Here is a 25,694-nt window from a genome sequence, read left to right on the forward strand (position 1 = left end):
GCGATGTACATTACCTGCGTGTTTATTATTTATTGTAACATATGAAATTCGAATGTATACAAGTTCTAGACAAACCGTAGTTGCCGCAACAGGAAATGGATAACTCATTTACTAGTGTAGGCGTCCACGATGTCCCCTATTGTACAAGAAAAAGAAGTACGAAAATGTAGATAGAAAACATATAACAACAAATCGAATTTTACTTCAATTTTTTTTCCCGGTGGTTCACGATTACCCTTGGTCATTGGGTAGCCGCTACGTCCACAGTAATTCTGGGCAGATCGACCCCGAAGGGGGACCACATCCCCTCGGCCTATGTATTGACCTGACCCCAAGGGCTTTCAGGTAGAATCGACCCTGTGACCTCCCGTATGGTGAGACATTGATTTGACCGGTTGAGATAACCCTTGGGGCTTTTACTTCATTTTATGCATGCAAGAGTTTTTTATTTTATTTTAATTTTTTTAAGCAACAAGTTAGTTTTAGTGGATAGAAATTTTAGAAAGATAAATTAGTTCAGTTTCCTATAATTTCGAGAATTAAATCATTCTGATTTGTATACGAATTAGTGAGATTATGTTTAGATGTGTAATTCACACACTTATTTTGCAAAACATTTTAATGAAATCTTATATAAAAGACTCAAATTTAATATTAATAATTTAGATTGTAGAGCAAGTTGAATTCAAGATTCAAATTTAATATTTAATAAATGAGATGGTAGAAAAAGTTGAATTTAAAATTACTACAATATCTATATAATTTTTTTTTTTTTTTTTGGTTAAAAGTGAGACTTGAGATTAACATTTAATATTATTAGAATAACATTTAAAATATTAGAATAAAAGAAAAGGATTATAACAAATTATATATATATATATATACACTTTTTAAAGAAATGTTAGTGAGAAGGTGAGGATTATGCTTTGTTTTCTCTTTTTTGGATATAAAACACAAACAGAAAGAAATGCAAATTCACTTATTAATAGTCATTAATATTATGGCCTTTATGGATATTATAGGGTTTTTCTATGTTGCTCTAGTATTGCATTTGTTTGCTTTGCTAAATTGTTGAACAATAAATCAATATAATAAGAATGGAACACTTTCCTTTCCTAGTGACCTATTATTTAATACTTTGAGTAGGTGTCTAAGGTTAAGATCATGGTTTTTGCATTCAATCACTCTTTAGCATGGTTGGGGTTTTCGATCCCTCGAATGTCCACATGTGTCTAACTCAACATATGCTATTAATGATAGTTGAGTTGGCATCTGTGTGATACCTTTATCGTTTCACAACATAGGTCAACTTGTGAGAGGCATAATGGAAGGTCTTTTCTTATAGATAGCAGTAGACACACCACCTAAGTGAACATGAAGGATTGCCACAAAAGGTTGCAATGACAAACATTGCCTCTTGATCAATGAATAGAGTTGTGAAATAATCCATGAAGGCTTTGTATGAGTGGGGATGTGTTGGCCACATTAGCCAAATGTGTAGACCCGAGGGACTAAACAATCCTTAGCCATTGATCTTACCTTCAATTGCACTTGGGTGTGCTAGGTATGCTTGGGTGCACATGTTTGGTGCACTTGTTAGATGTAGAGAATGGGATGACAAGGCATCAAAGGAATCAAATTTGATGAATGACACTTAGATCCACTTTAGAGTGAAGGGGATTTCAATTACAAGGAAAGTCTCATGTATGACTGAGGACACCTAAGTGTTCTAAGATCTAGAAGAGGAAGCATTAATCATTCAATATAGTCTGAAAGAGATATACAATTCAGGCTAAGTTCATGGTTAGGTAAAGTACAACAAATTGAATTGGTTGAGTGAGAAGAAGAAGAATAAGACAAGACTTGCAAGAGGCAAGCTTGTGGTTGCTTTAGGGGTTTCACTGTTATTTTTTTAGGAATTATCTTTTCTATAACTATAATTTATAAATGAGTAATGGGAAATTAGACATGATCCATTATTATACATTGTAACATTCTTCATAAAAATAATGCCAAGGCATTTGCCTAGGGTGGTTCCTGGTGTATTGTGATTTTTTACTTCTTTCTTGAGTTGCTTGGTGTTGGATAAGTATTGACATATTAGTGAAGTTAAAGTATTGTAGGGATGCTTTAAGTTATTATTGGACATGCGACTATTGTTAGGTGAACATGCATGTTAGAATTAGATGTGCATCTAATGTAATGTGCCTTAACGAGAAGTTATGTGTAAAACTTATATAAATATGCATAATATACTTGTACTAAGCACGAATTGGTCAAGCCACTATGATTGAGGCAAGGTAGTGCTACATGTCAAAGATGGCAAGGGGAGAGAACATACAGTTGCTTACTTCCTCCTAGGAGAGGGTAATGATTAAGTTTTTTTTTCCTTTGAGGCCGAGGGCCTTTCAAGACCTAATGTTTTATCTCTTTATGGGGACAAATATATCTAGATAAATAAAGGAAGAAATTAATTATGGGAATAATTAGATAATTTATTCTAATCTATCAAGAGTATCAGGTATATTAAGTTAGAGGGAGGTTTCCTAAATGGGTGGTAATGGGCACAAGCACATCTAAGAGAGTAATATCCTCCCTCAACTCATGCTCTTTTAAGATGGTATGCCTTCCTAAGCTTACTAGAATAAAATAATTGCTAAAATATTAAGTCCTTTACTGCTCATGATCAGTGGTTAATGAGGAGGAACTATAAGCAAAGAGTGGGATGTATGAGGAGGGGAACGATAGCTATTGAAGAATACAGGGCTAAAAACATGATTAAAATGAAGAAATATGTTGACAACCAGGTTTGGAATAGGGATTTTCAATAGATATATGAGGGCCACGATCCACTGAATAAAAAATGTTTTTTTTTTTAGTTACTTTATCATCCAAATTTTATTTATATGGATTCATATTTAAACAATAACCAAAGCCTAGTCAATGAAAGTATTTAAAAATATTATTGCTATACAACTTAAATAATAATTATAAATTATTAAAGTTCAAGCTTTTGTGATCCATAACTTGTTAATTTAAGTAGATTTTCGGAAAAAATCACATTGAAAATATTTGATCGACGCGTTTCGAACCAACCAGTGTGATTCATCTTCCGAAAATCTACTTAAATTAACAAATTATAAATTATGTTAATTATTATAATAAAAAAACTTGGTAAAGGTTCCCTAAAAATATTTAGAAGAATAATATTTAAATATATATTTTTAAAATATATTTTATATTTATTATAATATAAAACTTAAATTCTATGATAAAAATTAGAAGTCTAAAAAAATAAGAGAATGAACAGGGTATACTATTTTACATAAAATAAAATAATTTATAACACCACCAAACAATAGTTTTATTTTAAATTAAAATATATAAACATTAAAATAAACATAAATATAATTTTTATAGTTTTCAATTGGGGTGTGGGTAATAGTTAGTTTTAATTAAAGCAATGAAACAAAATAAACTTGAGATCTAATGACTTTGCTACGTTTGCAAATGCAGAACATAGGACAAACATGTTTACAAATGCGTTTCTCATACAATTTTTCCAAATTAACAGACATATCAGCCTCTCTTTACACCTTTTAAAGCAATTGCTAATTAAATTACTTTTACTTTACTAATTACTTTACAATTTCCCACCATTAATTGCATTACCAGAATATTTCCCACAATTAGTTGCATTACAAGAATTTGAGAAACCCGAAAAGGCACTACCACATGGCCGTTGGAATCAAACAAAATGTTTCACCGACCTTGTGTCAATAAAAACTTTTCAAATTTATAAAATTATGTGAACAAGATCGCACGTCAAAAGAAAATGCAGTTTTCCAAAAAAGTAAAAGAAAAGAAAAATCCATTTCTTGACGGCAAGAACTAGTGTCAAAGCTGCCTTGACCAATGAGAGACGAGCAGGTTTTATATGTAAAGGTGGAGCCACTGCTCATTTTATCGTTGCCGGAGAATCAAAGGACCCGATCTCCCTCACGCATACTAAACGTGACGTCCTACCCCTCCCGTAGCCCCATAACAGAAACGGGAGGGACAACTCCCATCTCCCCTTACGGAGAAAACCAGGACGGGGTTCCAACCGATGCCAGAGAGCGCTTTTCACCGCCATTGTTAAAACCGTTTTTGCAGGAACCGGTTTTGTCCAAACATTTATTAACAATCTTAAAGCAAAAAAATTCTACATCGATACAGTCAGAGAGGCTTCAAATTGGTTCAAATTTGCCGATTTGAAGGTTTAAAAATCCATTTATCGCTGATATCAGGGTTTGTCAGAGCTTTAATGGATGATGCGGTCCTGCAGAAGGTGGTGCAGCAGCACGGGGTGGACGTCTTCTCACAGCACAACCTTCACCAGGGCTCCGATGACGAGCACGCCTCCTCTTCCCTGCTTCAATCTCTGCCTCTTCACGCTGTAAGCCATATTTTCATAAAACGCTTTAATTCTATGGAATCTGAAATTCAATTGCAAAATATTGAGCCTAATGCGAACCTTTAGGCGTCTTGACGACATATCAAGGGTTAATTGTACCCCTTTGTTGAGGGCAGTGGCCGCCTCGTGTCATTAAGGGGAATTGAGATCTCCACCTCTGGTTTTAAATGCGAACTTTAGCATTAACTGAGCTTTAGCTAAGCTCACTAAGAACTTTGTCATATGCTTGATACTTTTTAAAGTCAACATTTCAGATATCGGTTGACTTGAATGCCAATCTCCTCTTCTTTCAGTCCAAACTATTGTTCCTTATCCTTTCTAACATGATCCTCGGGTCATCAAATTTTACCTAGAACTGATTGGTGCAACACAAGTATTGGAGTAGCTCCTGGTTTTCCTTTTGTTCCTTAACACAATGCTTTTCAACTTTATTTATCTATTCCCCTAACACCTCCAACATATCATGGATTTCTTTTATATACTCAATTGCAACAACATATATGTTCCTTTGTGTCCTAGAACTCTTTCCTTTGTATTCCTTTGTTTCCATTTTTCACGAGTATTCCTGTACCACTTTGCACCTTCTTTGCTAGACGTGTGACTTTCTTATGTACACCCTTGTTTCACATTTCTTCTAAGTTAGAGGTTCTCTTCTATTTGCTGTTTTGACTAGGAACTTTAGGCGGGGCACCCCCTGTTTTGAGTCTGCCATTGACCAAATCTTGCAGCAAGAAATAAGAGGGCAGACTTGAATGGAGAGCACAAGCATGGCCAAGAGAATGAAAGGTGTTGAGAAATTAGGACAATTAGGCTGACAACTGATCAACTGAAATGCAATTAATGAGGTCGAGTGCTGCCACAACTTGGAGTTGTAAATCCATAAGAAAATTTAAAACCCAGATAAAATGGCCTAGGATACTTAAAACCTAAGGTTGTAAGCAAATGCTTTCATCCTCGATTAAATTTTAGTTTGTCACTAATATTTTTCACAATCTCCATTTTTTATCTTATCATGTGGAGGTCATGACCTTTAACAAGAGAATTTTGTTGGCAATCTAGGGGTCTACATTGTTCATTGCTCTTTGAACATGGGTGTATTCAGGTTTCCATCTTGTTAGACACCTACATGTACTCTTCTTCAACAATGTGCTAGCATGCAATTGCCCTAACTGATTATGGCACAAACACAACCAACGTTCATTTACTTTTAACTAATCAAACTACTCTCAATTAGATCTGTGCACTGAAATATAACAACATAAGGAGAATGTAATATTAGAAAAAACCCATTGATAAAGAGATCACCATCAAGTATAGTAAAGAGAAGTAGATACACAACTTTCACCCAATTGCCAATTACATTGACAATCTAGGTATAAATAGCTAACTTATGCAGCCTCATTATTGTTGAAAATTATAGCTCAGATAGGAACTTTTGGACAGGTTCAGTGTGAATATGTGAGAAGTAGTTTAAGATATCTTCAAAAAGTATTTCGAAAAACAACTCTATGTTGTAATTCACTTTGGTAAAAAAAATGAAAGTCTTATATTCAACATGAGTCTAAATTTGTATCTTATGTGTGACTTAGATTAAGAGGAATCTTAAAAATAGACTCTCCACCAAAAGTATAAAGATAGGGCAAGGTAGATGCTTTAACCATGATCTTAGTTGAGCAGGTTGACCGATAGAGAGGGAGAGAGTGGGGGTAGCCTAGACATTTTCAGCAGCACACAACCCTGTATAGGAGTTTCATACAGTGGTACAGACAATATTGTACGTATTTGTACAGTCACCTAGACAGTACAATATGGATCCCTACAGTCGTAGGAATAGTTCGTATAGGTGCCTATGTAGTTCGTACCACAGTCATATGGAGTGAGAGAGTTTTTGAGAGCTGGAGCATGGGGAGTGTCATTTTCCAAAAAGCCTTAGGAGTGTCTATATATATACATATATATGGCATTTATGTTAAAAAAACATCTAGAATGACAAATTAGTTGCAGAATATATGAAAACATGCAGATTTGTAACATTAGTGAAGATAGAAATGGCATCCCTAGTACATTAATGATTAATTATTCAGGAATCAACCATCTAGATCTAGCAGTTACAAACAAACATATAAATTTTTACAATGTTGCACGAAGTGGGGATGTTTTTTGGAAGTGAAGCGTCGAAAGCGTCATTTTCCAAAAATCGTCAGAATCGAAGCATCTCAGAAGCTCCTATATATATATATATATTATTTTTTGCATTTATATTAGAAAAAACACCCAAAATACCAAATTAGTTGTAGCAGATACGAAAACATGCATATTTGTACATAAATCAAGATAGATATGGCATTCGTTGTACATCAATGATTAATTATTCAAGCATCAACCATCTAGAATCTAGATTCCTCTCCTCTTGTCTAGCCTTTGCCTCTACTTCAATTCTCTAAGGATATTAGTCAACATTGCCCTAATCCAATCTTTATAATATAGTAGAAAAATCTTAACATGCCTGATCAATGATTTTGATTTGAGTGAAGGGTACATGTTTGTTAAGGCCATGACAAAAGAGTTCAACAATCAACACCACCAACATTGGGGTACATATAGGGCTTGGTGCATTTGATTAAATGCCAATCACATACCCTCATACATGATATAATCTAATGAAATGACACAATCCCATTGATCCCGAAATCTTGAAAACTATTAAGTCTGCTGAATTTTGAATGGGATATGAAATTTTATTTTCTTCATATGAAGTCCGATGAGGTTGGAACCACTCCCAAACATCCTAAGCCATTTCATGGTAATGTTAAAAATTTAAGTAAACTTTAGGAATTTAACATTACCATTAGGGAGCATCTTGAAGTGTCTAGGGAGCATCAAGGTGGTGCATTGGGAGTGTCCAGGAAGCATAGTTCCTCACATAACAATTCGATAATTCCAAAAAAGAAAAAGCCCAATGGAATTGTGTGAGTATTTTTCGGAATCGTGGTTCAGGCTTGCGGAACCATAGTTCGGAACTGTCACGGTTTCGAAAGTCCAGGAACCGCGGTTTTGCTTGAGGACCATCGGTGCCAGATCCATCCGGGACGCGAATCCGCCTCTTGAACCGGGGGGGGGGGATGATTCCTGCAACATCAAATTTTTAAGCATATGATAGAAAGCAGACCATTAACATATCATTGAAATCAATTATCTAGCAACTGTGAACATGACCAGATAGTAATGTTTACAAAATAGACCATCTACACACTAAAGTATGAAGATTGAAAGGTTCAAATTCAAAACACTATTCTATCATCTACGAAAAATAAATTTGTGAATATATCTATTGTTCTCTTCTCCTTACACCACCATGACTGCTGTGTGGGCCTCCACGTGGTGGTAGTGAAGTAGATGGAAGTGGAAGTTGTGGAACTAAAGATGATGCCCCAGTTGTTGTAGCTGGAGTCCTAGACACGGGGACCATGGCATTGGATCGAGGTGGCATCTTAGTGTGATCATAAATCATCCATAAGAGCATCCTCTATTTTCTCTAAATACAACTCTCCTCCAAATTATCCTCCTTCGGATTTTTGTTCCAAACCATCAAATCTTTGCTTGTCTTTGCCTCATAGTAATGGGACAACAATCACAAATTGTAATGAACAGAAACTAACCTCTCTGCATGGTTTGCATTCAACCTGTTTCTTTTGATAGAAGTGTTCACCAATTGTGAAAGCACCCTTGTTGCCAAATGTTATAGCTATGGGGTAGCACCACCATGAATGTTCCACCACTCCTTGACAAGCAATGTTCCACCATCGCTTATATTAGTATCGTACTTCATTCTTCGCCACTTGTCTAGCCTTTGCGTCTACCTCGATCCTCTAGGGACGTTAGTCTACACCATCCAATGTTGAAGTTAGTTCGGATAGGTGCTTGGTGTCTTAACATGTGGAAGTGGTCTAACACATGCTTTTTCCCAATATGACTTTATATTTATAAAGTAACTTTTACTTTATGACTAAAAGTGATATAAGTTGCCTTAACGAAAATTCAAGTCACAACCATTGATCTCAAGAGAGCAAGATTTAATCTTCTCCATCCATCTCTTCAGAGATCTAAGGTTAGGCATTTGGTCATAAAGAGATAAAAGCAAGTTGGGGGAAAAGCAAGACACATTGAAGTATAAGATACCCCCTTGGAAGTACCTCAAATTTCACCGAATTTATAAGTTTTTTATTGATGTCTTTTGTGAGAGATTTAGTCAAACAGTTTGTAATTACACTGTTGTAGGTGTAGTTTCTATTTATTTGTTTCGAGCATAAACAAACAGTAGCAAAAACAGGGTTGCGAGGGAGCACCCCCCCCGCTCCCGCTCCCAATTCACGCTCCGAGCGGGAGCGTTTTTGGGAGCGCGCTCCCTAAAAAAAACGCTCCCTGCCTTTTCGGGAGTGTTTAGCCTTTTTTGCAATTTTTTTTGCCGTAATTTTCTAAATGCAATTTTTTTTTCAAAGAAACAAATAAGTTTTGAGTGGGGTAGCTTAATGATCAATCCTATGGCCCTAGTATTGATATGCGATTCATGGTAATGTTAAATTCTTAAAGTAAATGTGACATTCTCCTTAATCTTCTTTCTTTTTGTGTAAGTCAGCTTTTGATATTAACAAAAGAAAATATAGTACAAAACTTCTGCATCTGCAGACTACGGGCCGCTTTACAGCAGGCCTAACTTCAGGAGACTAAAATGAGTAGACAGAGAAACTGAAAACTAAAAACAGCACACCTCGCAGGGCGACAGAAAACCAGAACTATCAGAAGGACAAAACATAAGAAGACCTGTCGGAGAAGACACTAGACACCAAAAGGATTTTCTTCAGAACCCCGAAGAAAACGGGCAGCCGGAAAGGATAAACTATCCACCTCGGCCCCGAAGAGAAGTCAAGAAGAGAGCAGTGCTAAGCAGGAAGAAACCAGCGGAACTGAGAAACAAGAGCAGAACCAAGGATTCTACTCAACGTGGGTAGAATCATTTGTTCGGCCTTTTTTTCCTTTCTTTTTACCAACTTTGACCCAGCCAAGATGACTCTGCTCGGCTGGCATGATTTGTAAACTGAGCTGGGCTGATGGAGAGATCTCCTTGTCTGAATCCGAAGGAGATGACTCATGAGTTCTTTTCTGTGAATTAGGAGGGACAGTGGATTCCTCAGGACCAGTCGAGGGCAAATCCTGTGCCAGCGTTGCGTCCATGTCTTCCTCATCCTCATCCTCTTCATCTGAGCTGGAATCAAAAACATCCATTGGGGGAGGATCATGAGGTTTCCAGCTTTTGGATTTTGGCTTAGAGTTGGCTTTCTTTTTTTGGGCAGGCATCGATGGACACGAGCTCTGAAGGTGCCCTGTGAGACGGCAATTTCGGCAGCGAAAGGCTGTGTTCTCGAAATCCAGGGTCTGAGTCCAATGAAAGTCTCCAATTTTGAGAATAATCTGATCAGGTAGACCTTTGCTTATGTCTATTTCTGCACAGATTCTGGCGAAGGTGTATATGCCCTTTTCCCCTCTAGAGGTGTCTGTGTCAAGAAAGCGTCCTAGAGAATTGCCGATTCCTTGAAACACAACAAAGTGCCATAAATGCGCCGGGAGGTTGGGAAGTCTGACCCAGATGGGGAGTTTGGTGATGATTGCTGTAGAAGGATCGAAATCTGGGAACCAAGGGGTTAGGAATAAACTCGCTGAGTCCCAAAACCATGGGCCTTCAGTTAATACTTTTTGGTAGTCCTCACTGCAAACAAACACTACAATGAAGAAACCTTTTGAGCAGAGAAGAACCTTGCAATTGTTGGTCCAGTTAGAGTGAATCCATTGGTATAGATCTGCTGTGCGTGGCCATAGCCCATTGAACCTGCAAATAATGCCAAGCTCTGCAAACAGTTGGTATTGCCTATCCATCGTAGGATGCATTATTTCAATGGAGGGGGTTTCCTCCAGTTTGTCCACCAAAAAAGGTTTTGGAGCCTTAGCTGGTGGAGCTGTTTTCTTGGGCATCTGAGCATGGACAACTTCTTTGTATGAAGAAGCTGCAACTGAAGATGACTGTCCAACAGCTCCCCCTCTCAAATGAAGGGAAAAGTTGATGGATGCATTTCTTTGAATGTTGTAAAAAGAAAGGGGATAGAGATCCTCCAGTTGTATACCTTCGTGGAGGAGTCGTTGAGATGCCGAGGGAATCCCCATCTTAAGTTCCAGGATTTGCTTGAGGTCCTGCACTAGATCTAAAGAGCTCACCCACTGTAGCAGAGTTTTGCCAGAGAGGAGCACAATCATGATCTGGAACGATGCAGAGAAATCTAGTTTCTGCTTTCCTCTGCAAATCTGAGACGAGAGGAAGCTGGTGCATGCACAGCTTGCTGAGGGCCCAAACTGTGCCTGTTTCTTTTTTTCCTTCGCAGGGCAGCACGCGATTTTAATCGCTGGGTTTGGCTTGCATGGAGTCGAGGCCCCTCTGAAACTCACGGCTCCATTTTTTGCAGGGCCAAGCAGAGGCCATCCGGCAGCTGAACACTGCATCTCACGTAGGTTTCTCAAAACCTCTTCAGAAAATCCATTCTGTGCATAGAAAGAGATCAGGCCCCTCCATGAGACCAAATCTCGGTAAGGCATTTCGTCAAACACTTGCCTCGCATCCTCCTTGGATTTGATATATGAAGGCATCCGTGGCTGGTCTAGGAAATCCACGAACCGATTTCCCAGAACCTTCAAGTTCAGCGCCTCTGCGTCACCATAGTTTTGCACCAGCTTAAAGAACCTCAACAGATGCCGCTGCTCCACTAAACTCAGCGTCTTGTCCTGGAAAATACTTGCACGGGAATCCGGCACCGGCATTAACCCTTGGCCGCCCGACCAAGTGAAGCTGGCCTCCACACTTTTAGATTCGAGATAGTTACTCGCACTGGCCTTCACTGACCAGTCGACCAAGGTGCCTCCGCAGAATGCAAGCTTCGGCCCCACTATGTCCAGATTGAAGTCTCTGGCAGGACTTAAAGGTTCCGAGCTCAGGCTTGAGGTCTCAAAGTCTGAGTGCAGAACTCGTTTGGTTACGGGTTCGATTTCTAGGTCCTCGCCGTCGGGTGCTTTGATGGGTTTAGCCGAGCCATTGAGTTGCGTAAGACTGGGAGGCGTGAATGGTAAACTCCTTCCTGCTGTAGCCCATGCCGTGAAGTCGTTGAGAGATAGAGAAGTCCAGTGGAGGCCATAGAAGGGGCTATGGATCTAAAAGAAGGACGCTGTGCCTTGCCGAGGCCGCTGTGGCAGCTTGCAGCCCAGTTCCTATGACGGTCGTGTCGAATGTCGTAGGTTCGAACCCCGGGAAATCGTCGGCCATTGCTGATCGCTTTTTTTTTCCCACACTCCAAACTAGTCTAGAAACCTCTTTCTAGCCTATGAATAACATGGACATTCTCCTTAATCTTCATTTTCATCCTTTTACTTAAATTTTTAACATTACCATGAAATGACTCAGGATGTTTGAGAGTGGTTCCGACCTCATTGGATTTCATATGGAGAAAATAGAATTTTAGATTTCATTCAAAATCCAGCAGACTTATCAGTTTTTCAGGATTTCAGGATTGGGGGATTACAATGTTTCCATTGAATTTTGTCATGTATTAGGGTATGGAACTCGTATTTAATCAAGAGCACCAATCCCTCTATGTACCTTGATGTTAGTGACATTGGTTGTCGAACTCCTCTATCATGACCCTCCTAAAAATGTACGCATCACTCAAACAAAATCTTGACTTGACATGCTATGCTTTTTCTATCTTATGTTAATGCTTAGAGGGTGATTTTAATGACAAAGATCCCTATACAGATACAGAGGTAATGAAAAAGATACCTCTGGATATTAATGCTTAGAGGGTGATATTAATGACAAAGATCCTGATTTTCCAACAAGACTAAAAAATTAGACATTTCTTGTGGTGGCAAGAGGCCAAAGCATAAGCAATAGATAATAGATTTACTTGTCTTTTCTAGTTTCTAGTAGTTTTTATAACTATTGACTCTTTCATATTTATTATGATAACTTTTTAAACAATACATGACAATTTAAGTTTGAAGTTGGCAACTGTAACTCATTAGTAATGAATTATGAATATGATGCTTCATGAAAGTTGAAAGTTGTTTCATTTCACGTTAGATATTATTTGTTGTAATGGTTACACTTAGCTTACAAGTACAACTTTGGTGATCAATGATGATAAATGTTATATATTGAATTTTGAAAGCTTGAAACTTTAAGATTAATGAATCATGAGACTCAATATGTTGTATGTTACTATGTTACTAACTTGTGGACGTGGTTGATGAAGATTATAACTTCTAGATGATTGTTGTTATATGGTTTAATCAATGTTTTTTTTTAATGTTTTTTTTATATCTAATTCATCATTCTACATGTTTTTGTTCCCATATATGTATCAAAATATAAAAATATATATATTATATAAAAAATGCTCTGGGATTCGCTCCCAAACTGGGAGCTTCTGAAAATGTCGCTCCCGCACCCGTTTTCGCTCCCGCTCCCAAGTAACACTTAGCAAAAATATGTAACCAGAATTCAAACCAACAACTAGAATAGCATATGATACTCGGAAATTACACGAAACACTGATACATTTGGCATTATTGACAAGCTGGAAGGTACATAGTGATCACATTAATTCTAATAAAGGGAGTACGTCACAATAGAGGAACCTGGTTTAAGCACAATGACATATCTTCAGTATGATGTTCAAACCTTATACAACTTCAACAATGATGATCTTTAGGAATCGACCCCTTTATTTCTCTGCCTTTTAACCTATGCTACAACCACATAAATGCTATAGGAATACGCTTAGCAAATGACATATATGCACAACAAGCAAGACTGACTTAGACCTCCTCTAAGACTTTAACCTCAGCCACTGATAATGGTCCACTTAGCCAACAGATAAAGAGAAGAATTGACCTTGTATAGGTAGAAGACTTGGCTTTCCTCAACGTGTACACAACAAGTAAAACAAAGGCACTCGACCTCAACCAACAAGGGAAACTTGACCTCTACAGGCCCAACTCGACCTCTAGTAAGGGATATACTCGGTTAGCAGCAAGAGAGAGGGTTCAGACCCCTTCAACAGTGAAACTCGTCCCACCTTTACAACTGTAAACTCCTCCTTACAAGCACGATCAACTTGGTCCTTCTGCAACAGTGATAAACTCGGCCCCTTGGCCAGGAAAGTATGGCCAACAAACACCTAACTCTGTCTTTGCTACACAAATGAAACTCATCCTCTTTCCTCCTTTAGATCTTGAGCTTTCGAGCAGTATGAGATTCGACTAATAGAGGATATAACTTTGGCCTCAAAGGATGTCCTTCACTCAGCAATTCGACCCACTACAATGACTTAGGAACTAGGTGTCTTCATGGGTATTCTCAACCTGTCAAGATATATGAAAAACTTAGTGTTGGAAGATAAAATCAACTAATAAAACTGTTACCTGCCGTTATCTTCCACAAATCTTCTTCGCTGGTTAAGCACACCGGTGAAATCTGAGTGATCTTGCTCCCAAACTAACTAGGGTGTATGGTTTCAACACCGAAACTAGCAATCAGACTTAGGGTTTCCAGAAACCCTAGACTCTTCTCTAAGTGCTCTCCAAAAATTCTTTTTCTCAAATGGCAAAAGACTAGAATGAGGAGAATTTCCCTTTTTATAACTTGTTCGCCACTTTTGTCACCCTTTTACCCTTTTATTTTTATAAAGTCACTTTAGTGGCTTTTGCACTTTATAAATTAAAAGTGACATTTCATTAGACTAGGACATGTCACCCTTTTAAGTCACTTTAGCATTGGTAATGTTTTTCCTAGGCGAATCATGTTCCCTTAGTTAAATTTTTCCTACCCTAGCGTATGGGAACTTTATTAGGCTAGCGGAAATCCCCCATATGCCTCCTAAGCAGTTGGGGACATTACATGAACACACAAGAGAACATATGATGTTTGAGGCCTAGAAGGAGAAATAGAGAAGGAAAATCAAATTGCAGAGGCTGAAAGGTTGCAAATCAGATTGAGGTCGAGTTCATGCATCCCAAGGAAACCATACAGTACCGCATAGATCCACATCATATGAATTCCGTACAGTTGTATGGACGACTGTACAACTGCACAATGGGGTAGCGTTAATATCAGATATGAGATAAGGACAGAGTTGGAAGATCGTTAGGATTGAATCTTGACAGTTTTCTCAAAAGTTTATGAGCTATACCACGTTCATTTATTGCTGTAATTAATTTTCTGATTTCTCTAATAGTTGAAAATAATAAATATATGTTTATTGGTTTTTCCCCATTGGGGTTTTCCTGGGCAAAAGCCGTCTCATTTATTGTGTGTGGTTTTCTATTTTACCTCTACATATGTTTTCAATGTGTCGATGTTCATTAAAATCAGATTTATGAGAATATTAAAATATGGGCATAACTTTTATTGGAACATCACCCAAATCTGAAACCTATGCAAAGCTTACATGTTATTAGAGCTAGATTATGAAAAGAAAATCAAATTCTTTTTCAAGAGGTGAAAACTTTTTATAGTTTTCAAGAAAAGGGTGAGATCTTTTTGGGTTTTCAAGAAAAGGCTGAGATCTTTCTAGGTTTTCGAAAAAAGGTTGAGATCTTTTTCAGTTTTCAAGAAAAATGGATTATTTTTCTGGGATCTCAAGGAAAGGTTGAAATTTTTCTGGTTTCTCAAGGAAAAGCAAAAACATTTCTAGGTTTTCAAGGAAATGACCACATGGTTAAGATTCAAGGATAGATTGTATAGGGCTTCAAACTATAGTCCTTGGAGGGAGAGGATTGCTTTGGTTTTGGAAGAAAATGAGATTTGGGAGTTTTCTATTCAAACTCTAACACCTCCAATAGATGTTGCAGCACTTGCGGAGCATAACAAAAAGGATGTGAAAGAAAGGAGAATCATTCTTAATGAGATGAAGGATCATATTATCCCTCACTTGGAAGGAAAGAAGTCAGCAAGGGAGATGTGGGTAGCTCTCACAAACCTTTATTAAAGTAGTAACCAAAATCGAAAGATGATGCTTTAAGAGAAGTTGAGAGGCACCAAAATGGCTAGATATAAAAATGTTGCTTCTTATCTCACTAAAATCACCTAGGTACAGAATGAGTTGGCAACGGTTGGTGTTAGAAAATCAGAAAGGTAGAAAGATTTTCTTATTCATGATAATTACTTGTGATGTTTCTTGTTATTACGATTCTTTATATCTTCTTCCTTTTAGTTCATCAAGCAATTACCAAAGCAACAACACATAAAACAATAGACACTAGATGTAGGCATAGTGCCAGGGAAAAATCCCCCTTCGAGGGGAAAACCCAGTCAAGAAATTCTTCCTTTCAATAGTATTCTTTGAGACTCTTCACCCTAGACCAAGACAAGACCTTCCCTCCACACCAAGTTAGCCTCCCAGAATTTTGACCTCTTTCTAACAACTTTGACTAGGCAGCAGCTTTTGGCAGCAAACAAACTTGGAAGACTTCGATCTCCCAATCAAGATTACGAAATAGAGAGAGAAACAACAAAATTTCGATTTTCCTTCTCTCCTTAGACTTCCCCAAACTCGCATTCACTCCAACTTCCTGGCAACAGAGTTCGCACCTTTTCCAGCTACAAGAGAACTTCGCACTTCTTCCTAGCTACAAGAGAATTTCGCATTTCTTCCCAGCTACAAGAGAATTTCACACTTCTTCCTAGCTACAAGAGAATTTGAACTTGTTTGTGAGAATGATGCTCCAAATGAATTTGATGAGCTTGCTTTTATAGGCTCCATGTGAGGTCGAATAAGGTCCATAGGCCGACTTGATCTTCTTCTAGGCCGACATGGTGTGGAGGTTACATAAATCATATATAACTCAATACTTAACCTTTTTACATGATTCAAAAGCTCAATAAGGGTCTCTTTAAAACTACAATGACTCCATTGACTCAGAATAAATCCTAGAAGTCCTCAATGGGGACTTTGACCTAAAACAATGTGACCCAAGCATGAAATCTATGCTTTAATAAGTCACAATAATAATAATAATAAATCTTTTCTTTATTCTTTTGACAAGTACATTACATAATGACTCAAATACATTAATGAAGACCGAACATAGTTACATTTTCCAACACTCCCTCTTAACTAGGGAGGTATTTGTAATGTACAAATACACTGGAAGATCTCAAACTATATCAACCATGAAGAACTTTAGGCACCGCAATGGCACGGACTAGATTCCTGACCAGGGAAATCTATCCAAGGTGGGACTAAGATGGACTCAAGCTTTCAGCCCCTCTAGGTACCATCATGCTTACTTGCTAACCATCAACTTAGAAATCCAGGGGCGTGTTAGAGCTCAATGACCAATGCCACCTTTCCAACTCCGGGATCTAGTCATCAAGACAAAGTGCTGGCCAGATGTCTTCCCAGACAATGCTTCAATCACAAAGCCTCAAAACCCCTTGATCCAGCAAATCAAGAATGACCAATCTCTCCCAATCAAACTGATTGGTAACCAACATGCTATCAAAACCATCGAGAGATTCACTTGTACAAACACAACCCCAATCAATAATATACTTTCACATGTACATAATCAAATACAAACCTTTAGGGTCATTCTAGATGTTGCTCCTCAACTTAGTAGGACTATCAACTGAATCTTTGACAGAAGATTCCTCAATCATATACTTTTCTTTCCTACTTTTCATGTAGCACCATATCCTCTGAAATACATTCTTCAATTAAAAAACAAACTATACACTCCCTCTTAACTATGAAGCACCTCTTCATCCGGACTCCCTCTTAATCTTAGGGAGATCTCTTCTGTGTAGGCTTCCTCTGAGAGATCAACTTCTTTTTTTCATCGGAGAATCTTTTGTGGCTTCCAACCATTTCATTAGAGTTATCATCATCCTCATCATGCTTATCTGCTAATTTTAGATAACAATGGTATGTTCTATGCTTTAGAGCAATTTACTTCAATTTTTCTTATAAGCCCAATATCAATTTTCAGATTAGCAATCACATTAACATTGATAGTAAATGCAGATAGAACATAAACAATAAGCATAAGACAAGCCAAGACAAGAGGACACAATATTTGGCGGATTGCTAGGGAAAAACCCCAATGTGGGGAAACCCTTTGATCAAATCTTCTTATTATTCTTCAAAGTTCAGTAGAGAGAGAGAGTACAATATACAAAATTCACTTGCCCAAACACTGTCAAAACAGTCTAGTCAAACTGCAGTCAACAGGATGCTGTAACTAGAAAGTCAACTCTGGTCAAACCAACAAAAGTTTTCCAAATCAACTTTGTCAAACCTAGTCAACTCGACCTCCAAAGATAGTCCAAATCACCCCAAAACAATCATGAAAAATCTGGTCAAACTTGGTCAACGCACAATCAACTCTGTGGTCAAACTTGCTGCAGTCAATGCTGGTCAAGCAACCCAGAAAATCTTGGTTTCTGTGCCAAAATATGGGGCCTGCCCAAATAGAGGTATTCCCACAAAAAATGCAGCCAAACGAAGTCAAACACTGCCTGGTCAACGTTGGTCAAAGCTGGCTATAACTCGGTCAATGCAAAGAACAAAAATCTCAATCAAACCTTTGCATGTGTGGAGAAGAATAGGCTACCCTGTAATTTGTACGACCCAATCAGATGAAGAGAGAGAAAGATGTGTGAGTGATGAGTGACCAAATGAGGAAAAATACTCCTTTATATATACACAACGTTGAGGGTGAAGAGACACGTCGGTTGGGCTTTATGAGCCTACATTTGACTTTTGGCCGACCTTGACAATTTCTCCATAGAAGAAATAAATTTATAATTCCATTTGTATTTATCAGAATGAGATGATCTTTAGATCAATCCTACGCCTCTCGGAAAGAGGAATCCAATAAAAATATCATCTCCATCATATGAGCTGTCCAAGGTGGAGTTTGGCCTTAGTTGCCAATTTTAACACTCCCTCTCAACTAGGGAGAAATCCACTTGCCAAACCATTTGTCAATCTGTACTCTTTTTGACATCCCTGCTCTGCTGAACCATGAAGAAATAATGAAGAAGAAATGATCAAGAGTGTATCATACCACTCTCCACTGACCTGAAGTCAGTGTCCATTGATCCCAGATCAATATCAAACATCCTAGCATAGGGAGTACGGTAGTACACGATGCGTCCATTGGTAGTACTATGGTCCCTATTCTCATTTCCCAACTCATTGGCTAGATGAGAGGTACTTCCCATGAGTCCCGTACTGCCTGGTTAGGATGTATCGACAGGAGAAGGTGAACCACTCATCCTGCTCATATGCCATAGGAGAAGGTGAGCCACTCATCGTATGCATATATCAACCATCATGGGGTATCACAGGGGAAGGTGAACCACTCACCCTATACACAGCGCACCACTAGCGGAAGGTGAACCACTCACTCTATGATCGCTCATAGCTCCAAGAAGTACCCCCAAGTCGCCGGAGCTCCTAGAGCTCAATATCTAACTCAAATGGGACCCTCATAAGAAGGTCTCTCCACGACTCCAAGTCGTTCATGGAAGGTTAAGAATTTAACCTTCCCCAGGGGCTTCGTAAGAATATCTGTGACCTGTTCATCAGTCCCAATGTGATGGAGCCTTATTGCTCCCCGTTGTACCATATCACGGATAAAGTGGTACCTAATATCAATATGCATGGAGCGGTCATGGAACATTGGGTTCTTAGAAAGACGAATCCCACTTTGGTTGTCGCAATAGATCACGGTGGTATCCAACACATGCTCAAACAACTCACTAAAGAGCTTCCTCAACCAAACAACTTCACAAGAGGTCATACTTGTAGTAATGTATTCGGCCTCGACGGTGCTCAAAGCAACCGATTCCTACTTCATGCTCATCTAGGATATCAAAGCAAAACCTAGTGAGAAGCAACACCCAGATGTGCTCTTACGATCCACCACACTGCCAGCCCAGTCAACATTAGAATAACCATGGAGTCTCAAATTCTCGGCAGTGTATCTCAATCCATAGGTGATTGTGCCTCGAAGATATCTCAAGAGATTCTTGGCAGCAATCCAATGTATGTGATGAGGCTTGACCATAAATTGACTCAATGTATTCACTGCAAAGCATATGTCCGGATGGGAGTTCACCAAGAACATCAGGGTCCCCATGAGTTGACGATACTCAGAAGGATTTTCCAAATTGGGCCCAACAGCACTTCTGCATAACTTCTTGAAGTTAAGTTCCATCGGAGTAGTCACGGACTTACAATCCACCATCCCAAATCTTTCAAGTAGCTTCACAATGTATTTTCCTTGGGAAAGGAAAATCTCACCTGGCTTTTGCCAGACCTCCAAGCCTAGGAAGTAGTGCATCAATCCTAGGTCCTTCATCTCGAATTTGGAAGCCAACTCCTTCTTGCATTGATAAATAAGAGGGTTTGCACCTGTCAGAAAGAGATCGTCCACATAAAGTACCAAGATGAGAGGTCTGTCAAACCTTAAAGTAAAAGTTTGAATCAACTTCACTTCTTATAAATCCTAACTTCATCAGATAGCTGTCGATCCTCTCATACCAAGCCCGAGGAGCTTGCTTCAACCCATAGAGGGCTTTCCTCAACTTGCATACATGTGTCTTTCGATCTAGAACTTCGAACCCCTCGGGTTGTTCTACATAAACTTCCACCTTAAGTGAACCATGCAAGAAGGCGGTCTTGACATCCATTTGATGTAAATTCCATCTTTGAGAGGCAACAAGGGCAATGATTGAATGGATGGTGGTATATCAGGCAACTGGTGCAAATATCTCATCATACTCCACACCTTCCTTTTGAGAGAAGCCTCGAGCTACAAACTTGGCCTTGAACTTTTCATCACTTCCATAAGCTCCATGCTTGATTTTGTAGAGCCATTTCGAGGTGACAATAGATTTGTCCTTGGGTCTAGGGACCACATCCCAAACATCATTCTTCATAATTGACTCATACTCTTCGTTCATAGCATCCTTCCAAATTTGGTGCTTCACAGCTTCTTCGAATGTGCAAGGCTCAGTTTGTACAATGGTGCTCATGGCAGCTAAGTACCCTTGGTACATATTTAGTTTCTTACAATGTTCCACAAGTCTCCGGGATGGGGAGACGCGGGTGCGGGGAGATGCACAAAGGGGACGTGTGGGAGAACCCTGAAATTTTAGGGAAATTTAGGGGAGACGGGGAGACGTCGAGGTATATATAATATAATTTTTAATTATATATATTATAAATTTATATATATGTATATAATTTTGAAATTTTCATGTTCATATTCATTGTTCAATAATGCTAATTCATCAAGATTCAATACCATAAGATTCAATAATAAAATTCAATATGAAATTCAAATATTCAAATACAATGTACATTGATCCATATCAATTATCATTCATCAATCATCATTCTATAATTTACATCATTCTATAATTTACATTGAAAACCAAAATAATAACTGAAACTAACATATATTCCAAACAGTTGTTTCTATATGATTAAATCAAAAAGTTATAAATAAATTAACTTCTAATATATCTGACCAACCTCTGCTATTTCGCTTTGGTTTTCACTAAAAGAATGACGATAGATGAACCACATACCTGTAATCTTACAATGCTCTTAATTTGTTCACGGTCTAGAGGTTGGAAAACAATGCGATTCATGAACTCAGGGTGGAATGTCGTTTGAGCCACTTCCATAACCCTGTTCTTCATTCTCTCATACAGTTCCTCTTTTGAGCCAGGTTCGTCATCAAGCCTACTTAGAATGTACTGAGAACCAATGTTTGAAGTCATAATAATGACAGTGTTGGTGAAGCTTACAGTTCGACCCTGAGAATCAGTGACCCTTCCGTCATCTAAATCTGAAGTAGAATATTGAAGGCATCTGTATGTGCGTTCTCAATTTCATCAAACAGAATAACTGCATAAGGCCTTCTACGTATAGACCTAGTCAACTGTCCCTCTTCTTCATAACCCACATACCCTGGTGGTGCTCCAATCAGCCTTGAAACTGCATGCTTCTCCATGTATTCACTCATGTCAATCCTCACTAGAGCTTCATCAGTATTAAATAAATAGGATGCAAGAGCCTTAGCTAATTCTGTTTTGCCAACACCTGTTGGGCAACGACTGCTAAGTGCTAACAACAAGCCGCTGCGTGGAGAAGAGTGAGGATGCGCTGAAGCTCTCGTGGGCGCAGTGAGAGCAGATGGAAGAAAAAAATGCGTTGAGGTAAGAGCATAATGAATGGCGGCAGAATGAAAACTTGAAAAGTGGAGTTAACCCTAACTTGTTCATGTAATTTTTTATTTGTAATTGTTAATTTAGTTTATTTTTATTTTTTATGTTTTTTTAATAAATTAATTTTCATTTTTTTTATTTTTTATTTTGGTTTATAAAGGGTAATTAGACAAAAATGAAGGGGGGACGCCCAGAAGAACCCCATTTTTTGGGGGGACGCCCAGAAGTACCCCTTTCGGGGAGTCGAGTCTCTCACATTGGGGAAACGCACCCCCTTGCGTCTCCCCGAGTCTCCCCAAAAGGGGGACGTGGGAAAACGCACCCCCGAGAGTCTCCCCGTCCAGGGTGCGTGGGGTGCGAGGGGTGCGCGCACCCCACCCTGGGGGACGCGTCCCCGTGGAACACTGGTTTCTTACCTTCATGAAATGTCCCCCGAGGTGTGATATATCTCTCGGCATCTTCGAGAGTTTCCCTAAGCCATGAGGGTCTCCTTTTTGAGGAGGAGGGCTCATGGGGAGGTGGATCAATGGGATCCATCAGTCCTCCAACATCGGGCATTGTCTCATCTTGCGGTTCTCCCTGTTTTCCTGTATTTGCTTCTTTGTCCTTCCTTGGAATAGGAAGGTTCCTAATCTTCCCAAGGGTAGCATCTTCATCAATGGTGACATCATGACTTATCTCCACTTCTCTTTGACCAGGCACATATATTCTATATGCCTTTGATGTTTTACTGCAACCCACATGATGCATCCAATTTGCTTCTCTTTTCTTTTGGCACATGAAAATACACGGGGCTACCAAAAATTCTAAAGTGAGAAACATCAGGTTTTTTACCGGTGAAAACTTCTTCGGGAGTTTTGGAGTCCAATGCTTGATGAGGGCATCTATTTTGAACATACACGACAGTGTTGGCAACTTCTCCCCATAGGAACTTCGGAAGGCTTTGATCATGAAGCATGGCACGGGTGGCTTCTATAATGGAACGATTCTTCCTTTCAGCAACACCATTTTTCTTAGGAGTATATGCTGTAGTAGTCTCCCTCTTAATGCCAGCTTCTTTAGGATAGTCATTGAACTCATTTGATTCATTTTCGGTTTTCAATATTTTGACCTTCTTCCTTGTTTGATTTTCAACCAAGGCTTTGAAAGAGCGGAACCATGTGAACACTTCGTTCTTCTTCTTTAAGAAATAAATCCAAGTTTTGCGAGAGAATTCATCCACAAAGATAGCATAATACAAATATCCTCCCAAAGATGTCACGGGCAACATACCAGATAGATTAGAATGAACCAATTGCAAAATATTAGTAGTCTTGCTATCACTTGAGGGGAATGGTCCCCTTGTATGTTTTCCTTCGTCACATCCCTGAGAAAAACCTTCATGTTCTACTTTAAATTCGGGCATACCTGTCACCATCTTCCTCGCATCGGGTAGGGCTTTATAATGAAGATGAGCAAATCTTCGGTGCCATAATTTGGATTGAAGAGATGTGTTGCAAGACATAGCTCCCAAAGGACTTCCTCCAACTTGATATAGGCTATCAACCCTGAATCCAAGAGTAAAAGCTTCTTTGAAATTTCTTTTCCAAACACGTACCTTTCCATAGCTGAGATAGATACTAGGTTCTTCTTTAGATCGGGTACATAGAGTACTTCTTGTAGATGAATGGTGTTACCTTGATTCAATTGAAGAGTAACATTCCCAACTCCTTTCACGGGATAGGTGGCATTGTCTCCAAGAATGATTTCCAAATTTGTATCCTTTTCTATCAGATTTGAAAGAGCTTCCTTATACCCAGTGAAGTGCCTTGAGGCACCACTATCAATCAACCAATTTCCCAAGGTATTTGGAGGAGAGGCAGTAGAGAGGGCAGATATAAGATAAAATTCTTTTTGCTTGTTATCTACAACATTAGATTCATCATACCTAGAGTTTCTTGATCTTTTGGGAGGTCGACCATTTCCATGTTGAGTAGCAGGAGCATTCCTTTTTCCTTTGTTGTTGAACCTACCATTCCTTTGATTGTTGTTGCCCCTGAAATTGTTGCGGTTGTTGTTGTCATCATCCCGAGGTGTATCCCTTCTATTAGGACACTCCCTAGCATAATGGCCAAACCTGTTGCAAATGAAGCATCTACCCCTTCTTCCATCTTTGAATCCTTGCCTTTCTTGGCCTTGCTTCTTTGACCCTGCATTGTTCTTCTTTTTAGCATGAGCGAAGAATGCAGTAGGATCATTCCTATTTGAAGGCATGTCTATCTCTATCATCCTTGTTTCTTCTTAATTACATCTAGTCAACAATTCATCAAAACCTGGAATCTGATCATTGTTGAGGATAGTAGTGTTGAACACATGCCATTCACGAGGGAGACCTCCAAGGGAAATGAGAGTGAGTTCCCTGTTAGCAATAACTTCTCCAATTGAAAGAAGATCATTTTTGATTTCGGTAATCCTCATGAAGTAGGATTCGGTATCTTCTCCTCTCCCCTTCTTTATGTCCTTCAACTTGTTCTTTAGAAAGAGGACTTGGTTTGCATTGCTAGCTTTGAACATGCCAACCAACTTTTCATATATCTCCTTAGATGTGTTCAAATCGGAGATGTAAGCAACTAAATGCTTATGAATAGAACGCCTGATGATCTTCTTAGCTTTGACTTCACCTTTCTTGTACTTTGTCTTAGCGACAGCTGGTGCATTTGAAGGAGGTTTAGTAGTCTTTCCCTGCACATAGTCCATAGCATTATGCTCTTCCAAAGTCAAATCAAGGGACGTCTTCCATGCATGATAATCACACTTATCATGGAACTTGTCAGCAGGTTTGAAGTAAGATGAGGAGGCCATTGAATCTTTTCCTTGTCCAACAAATCTCAGTGATTGCTCTTCTCACTCTTGCTTGGGTTTTGTCTTCACCTTAGCTCTGATTCCATGTTAATTTTAGATAGCAATGGTATGTTCTTATGCTTTAGAGCAATTTACTTCAATTTTTCTTATAAGCCCAATATCAATTTCTAGATTAGCAATCACATTAACATTGATAGTAAATGCAGATAGAACATAAACAATAAGCAGAAGACAAGCCAAGACAGGACGACACAATATTTGGCGGATGCCAGGGAAAAACCCCAATGTGGGGAAAACCCTTTAATCAAATCTTCTTATTATTCTTCAAAAGTTCAGTAGAGAGAGAGTACAATATACAAAATTCACTTGCCCAAACACTGTCAAAACAGTCTACTCAAACTGTAGTCAACAGGTCACCCTAATCAGAAAGTCAACGTTGGTCAAACCAACAAAAATTCTTCTCCAAATTTGCTCAGTCAAACCTAGTCAACTCGGCCTCCAAAGGTAGTCCAAATCAGTGCAAAACAGTCCTGAAAAATATGGTCAAACTTGGTCAACGCATAGTCAGCTCTGCTGTCAAACTTGCTGCAGTCAATGTTGGTCAAACAACGCAAAAAATCTCAGTTTCTATGCCAAAATATGCGGCCTGCCCAAACAGAGGTATTCCCACAAAAAACGCAGTTAAACACTGCCCGGTCAACGCTGGTCAAAGCTGGCTCCAACTCGGTCAACACAGAGAATCAAAATCTCAGTCAAACCATTGCACGTGTGGAGAAGAATAGGCTGCCCTGTAATTTGTACGACTCAATCAGATGAAGGGAGAGAAAGATGTGTGACTGATGAGTGACCAAATGAGGAAAATGACTACTCTATATATACACAACGTTGAGGGTGAAGAGACACGTCAGTTGGACTCTATGAGCCTACATTTGACTTTTGACCGACCTTGACAATTTGTCCATGGAAGAAATAAATTCATAATTCCATTTGTACTTGTTAGAAGGAGATGATCTTTAGATCAACCCTACACCTCTCGGAAAGAGGAATCCAATA

General features: G+C 38.8%; 1 protein-coding gene across 3 annotated transcripts in view; it reads left to right on the forward strand.

Annotated features, from left to right (window-relative positions):
- Positions 1–3,944: 3,944 nt before the first annotated feature.
- LOC149167450 (P-loop containing nucleoside triphosphate hydrolases superfamily protein) overlaps positions 3,945–25,694 on the forward strand; it is a 428,107-nt gene continuing 406,357 nt past the window's right edge. For all 3 annotated transcript variants that reach the window (XM_089432992.1, XM_089432993.1, XM_089432994.1), the window contains exon 1: positions 3,945–4,438. In XM_089432992.1, coding sequence (XP_089289118.1) covers positions 4,307–4,438 — 132 coding nt within the window. In that variant the 5' untranslated portion in view covers positions 3,945–4,306. The remainder of the gene's footprint in view (positions 4,439–25,694) is intronic.

Source organism: Pinus tabuliformis, chromosome 5_1 (assembly GCF_031772625.1).
Source record: "Pinus tabuliformis cultivar Carrire ecotype Pingquan chromosome 5_1, CPIR1, whole genome shotgun sequence".
NCBI lineage: Eukaryota > Viridiplantae > Streptophyta > Pinopsida > Pinales > Pinaceae > Pinus > Pinus tabuliformis.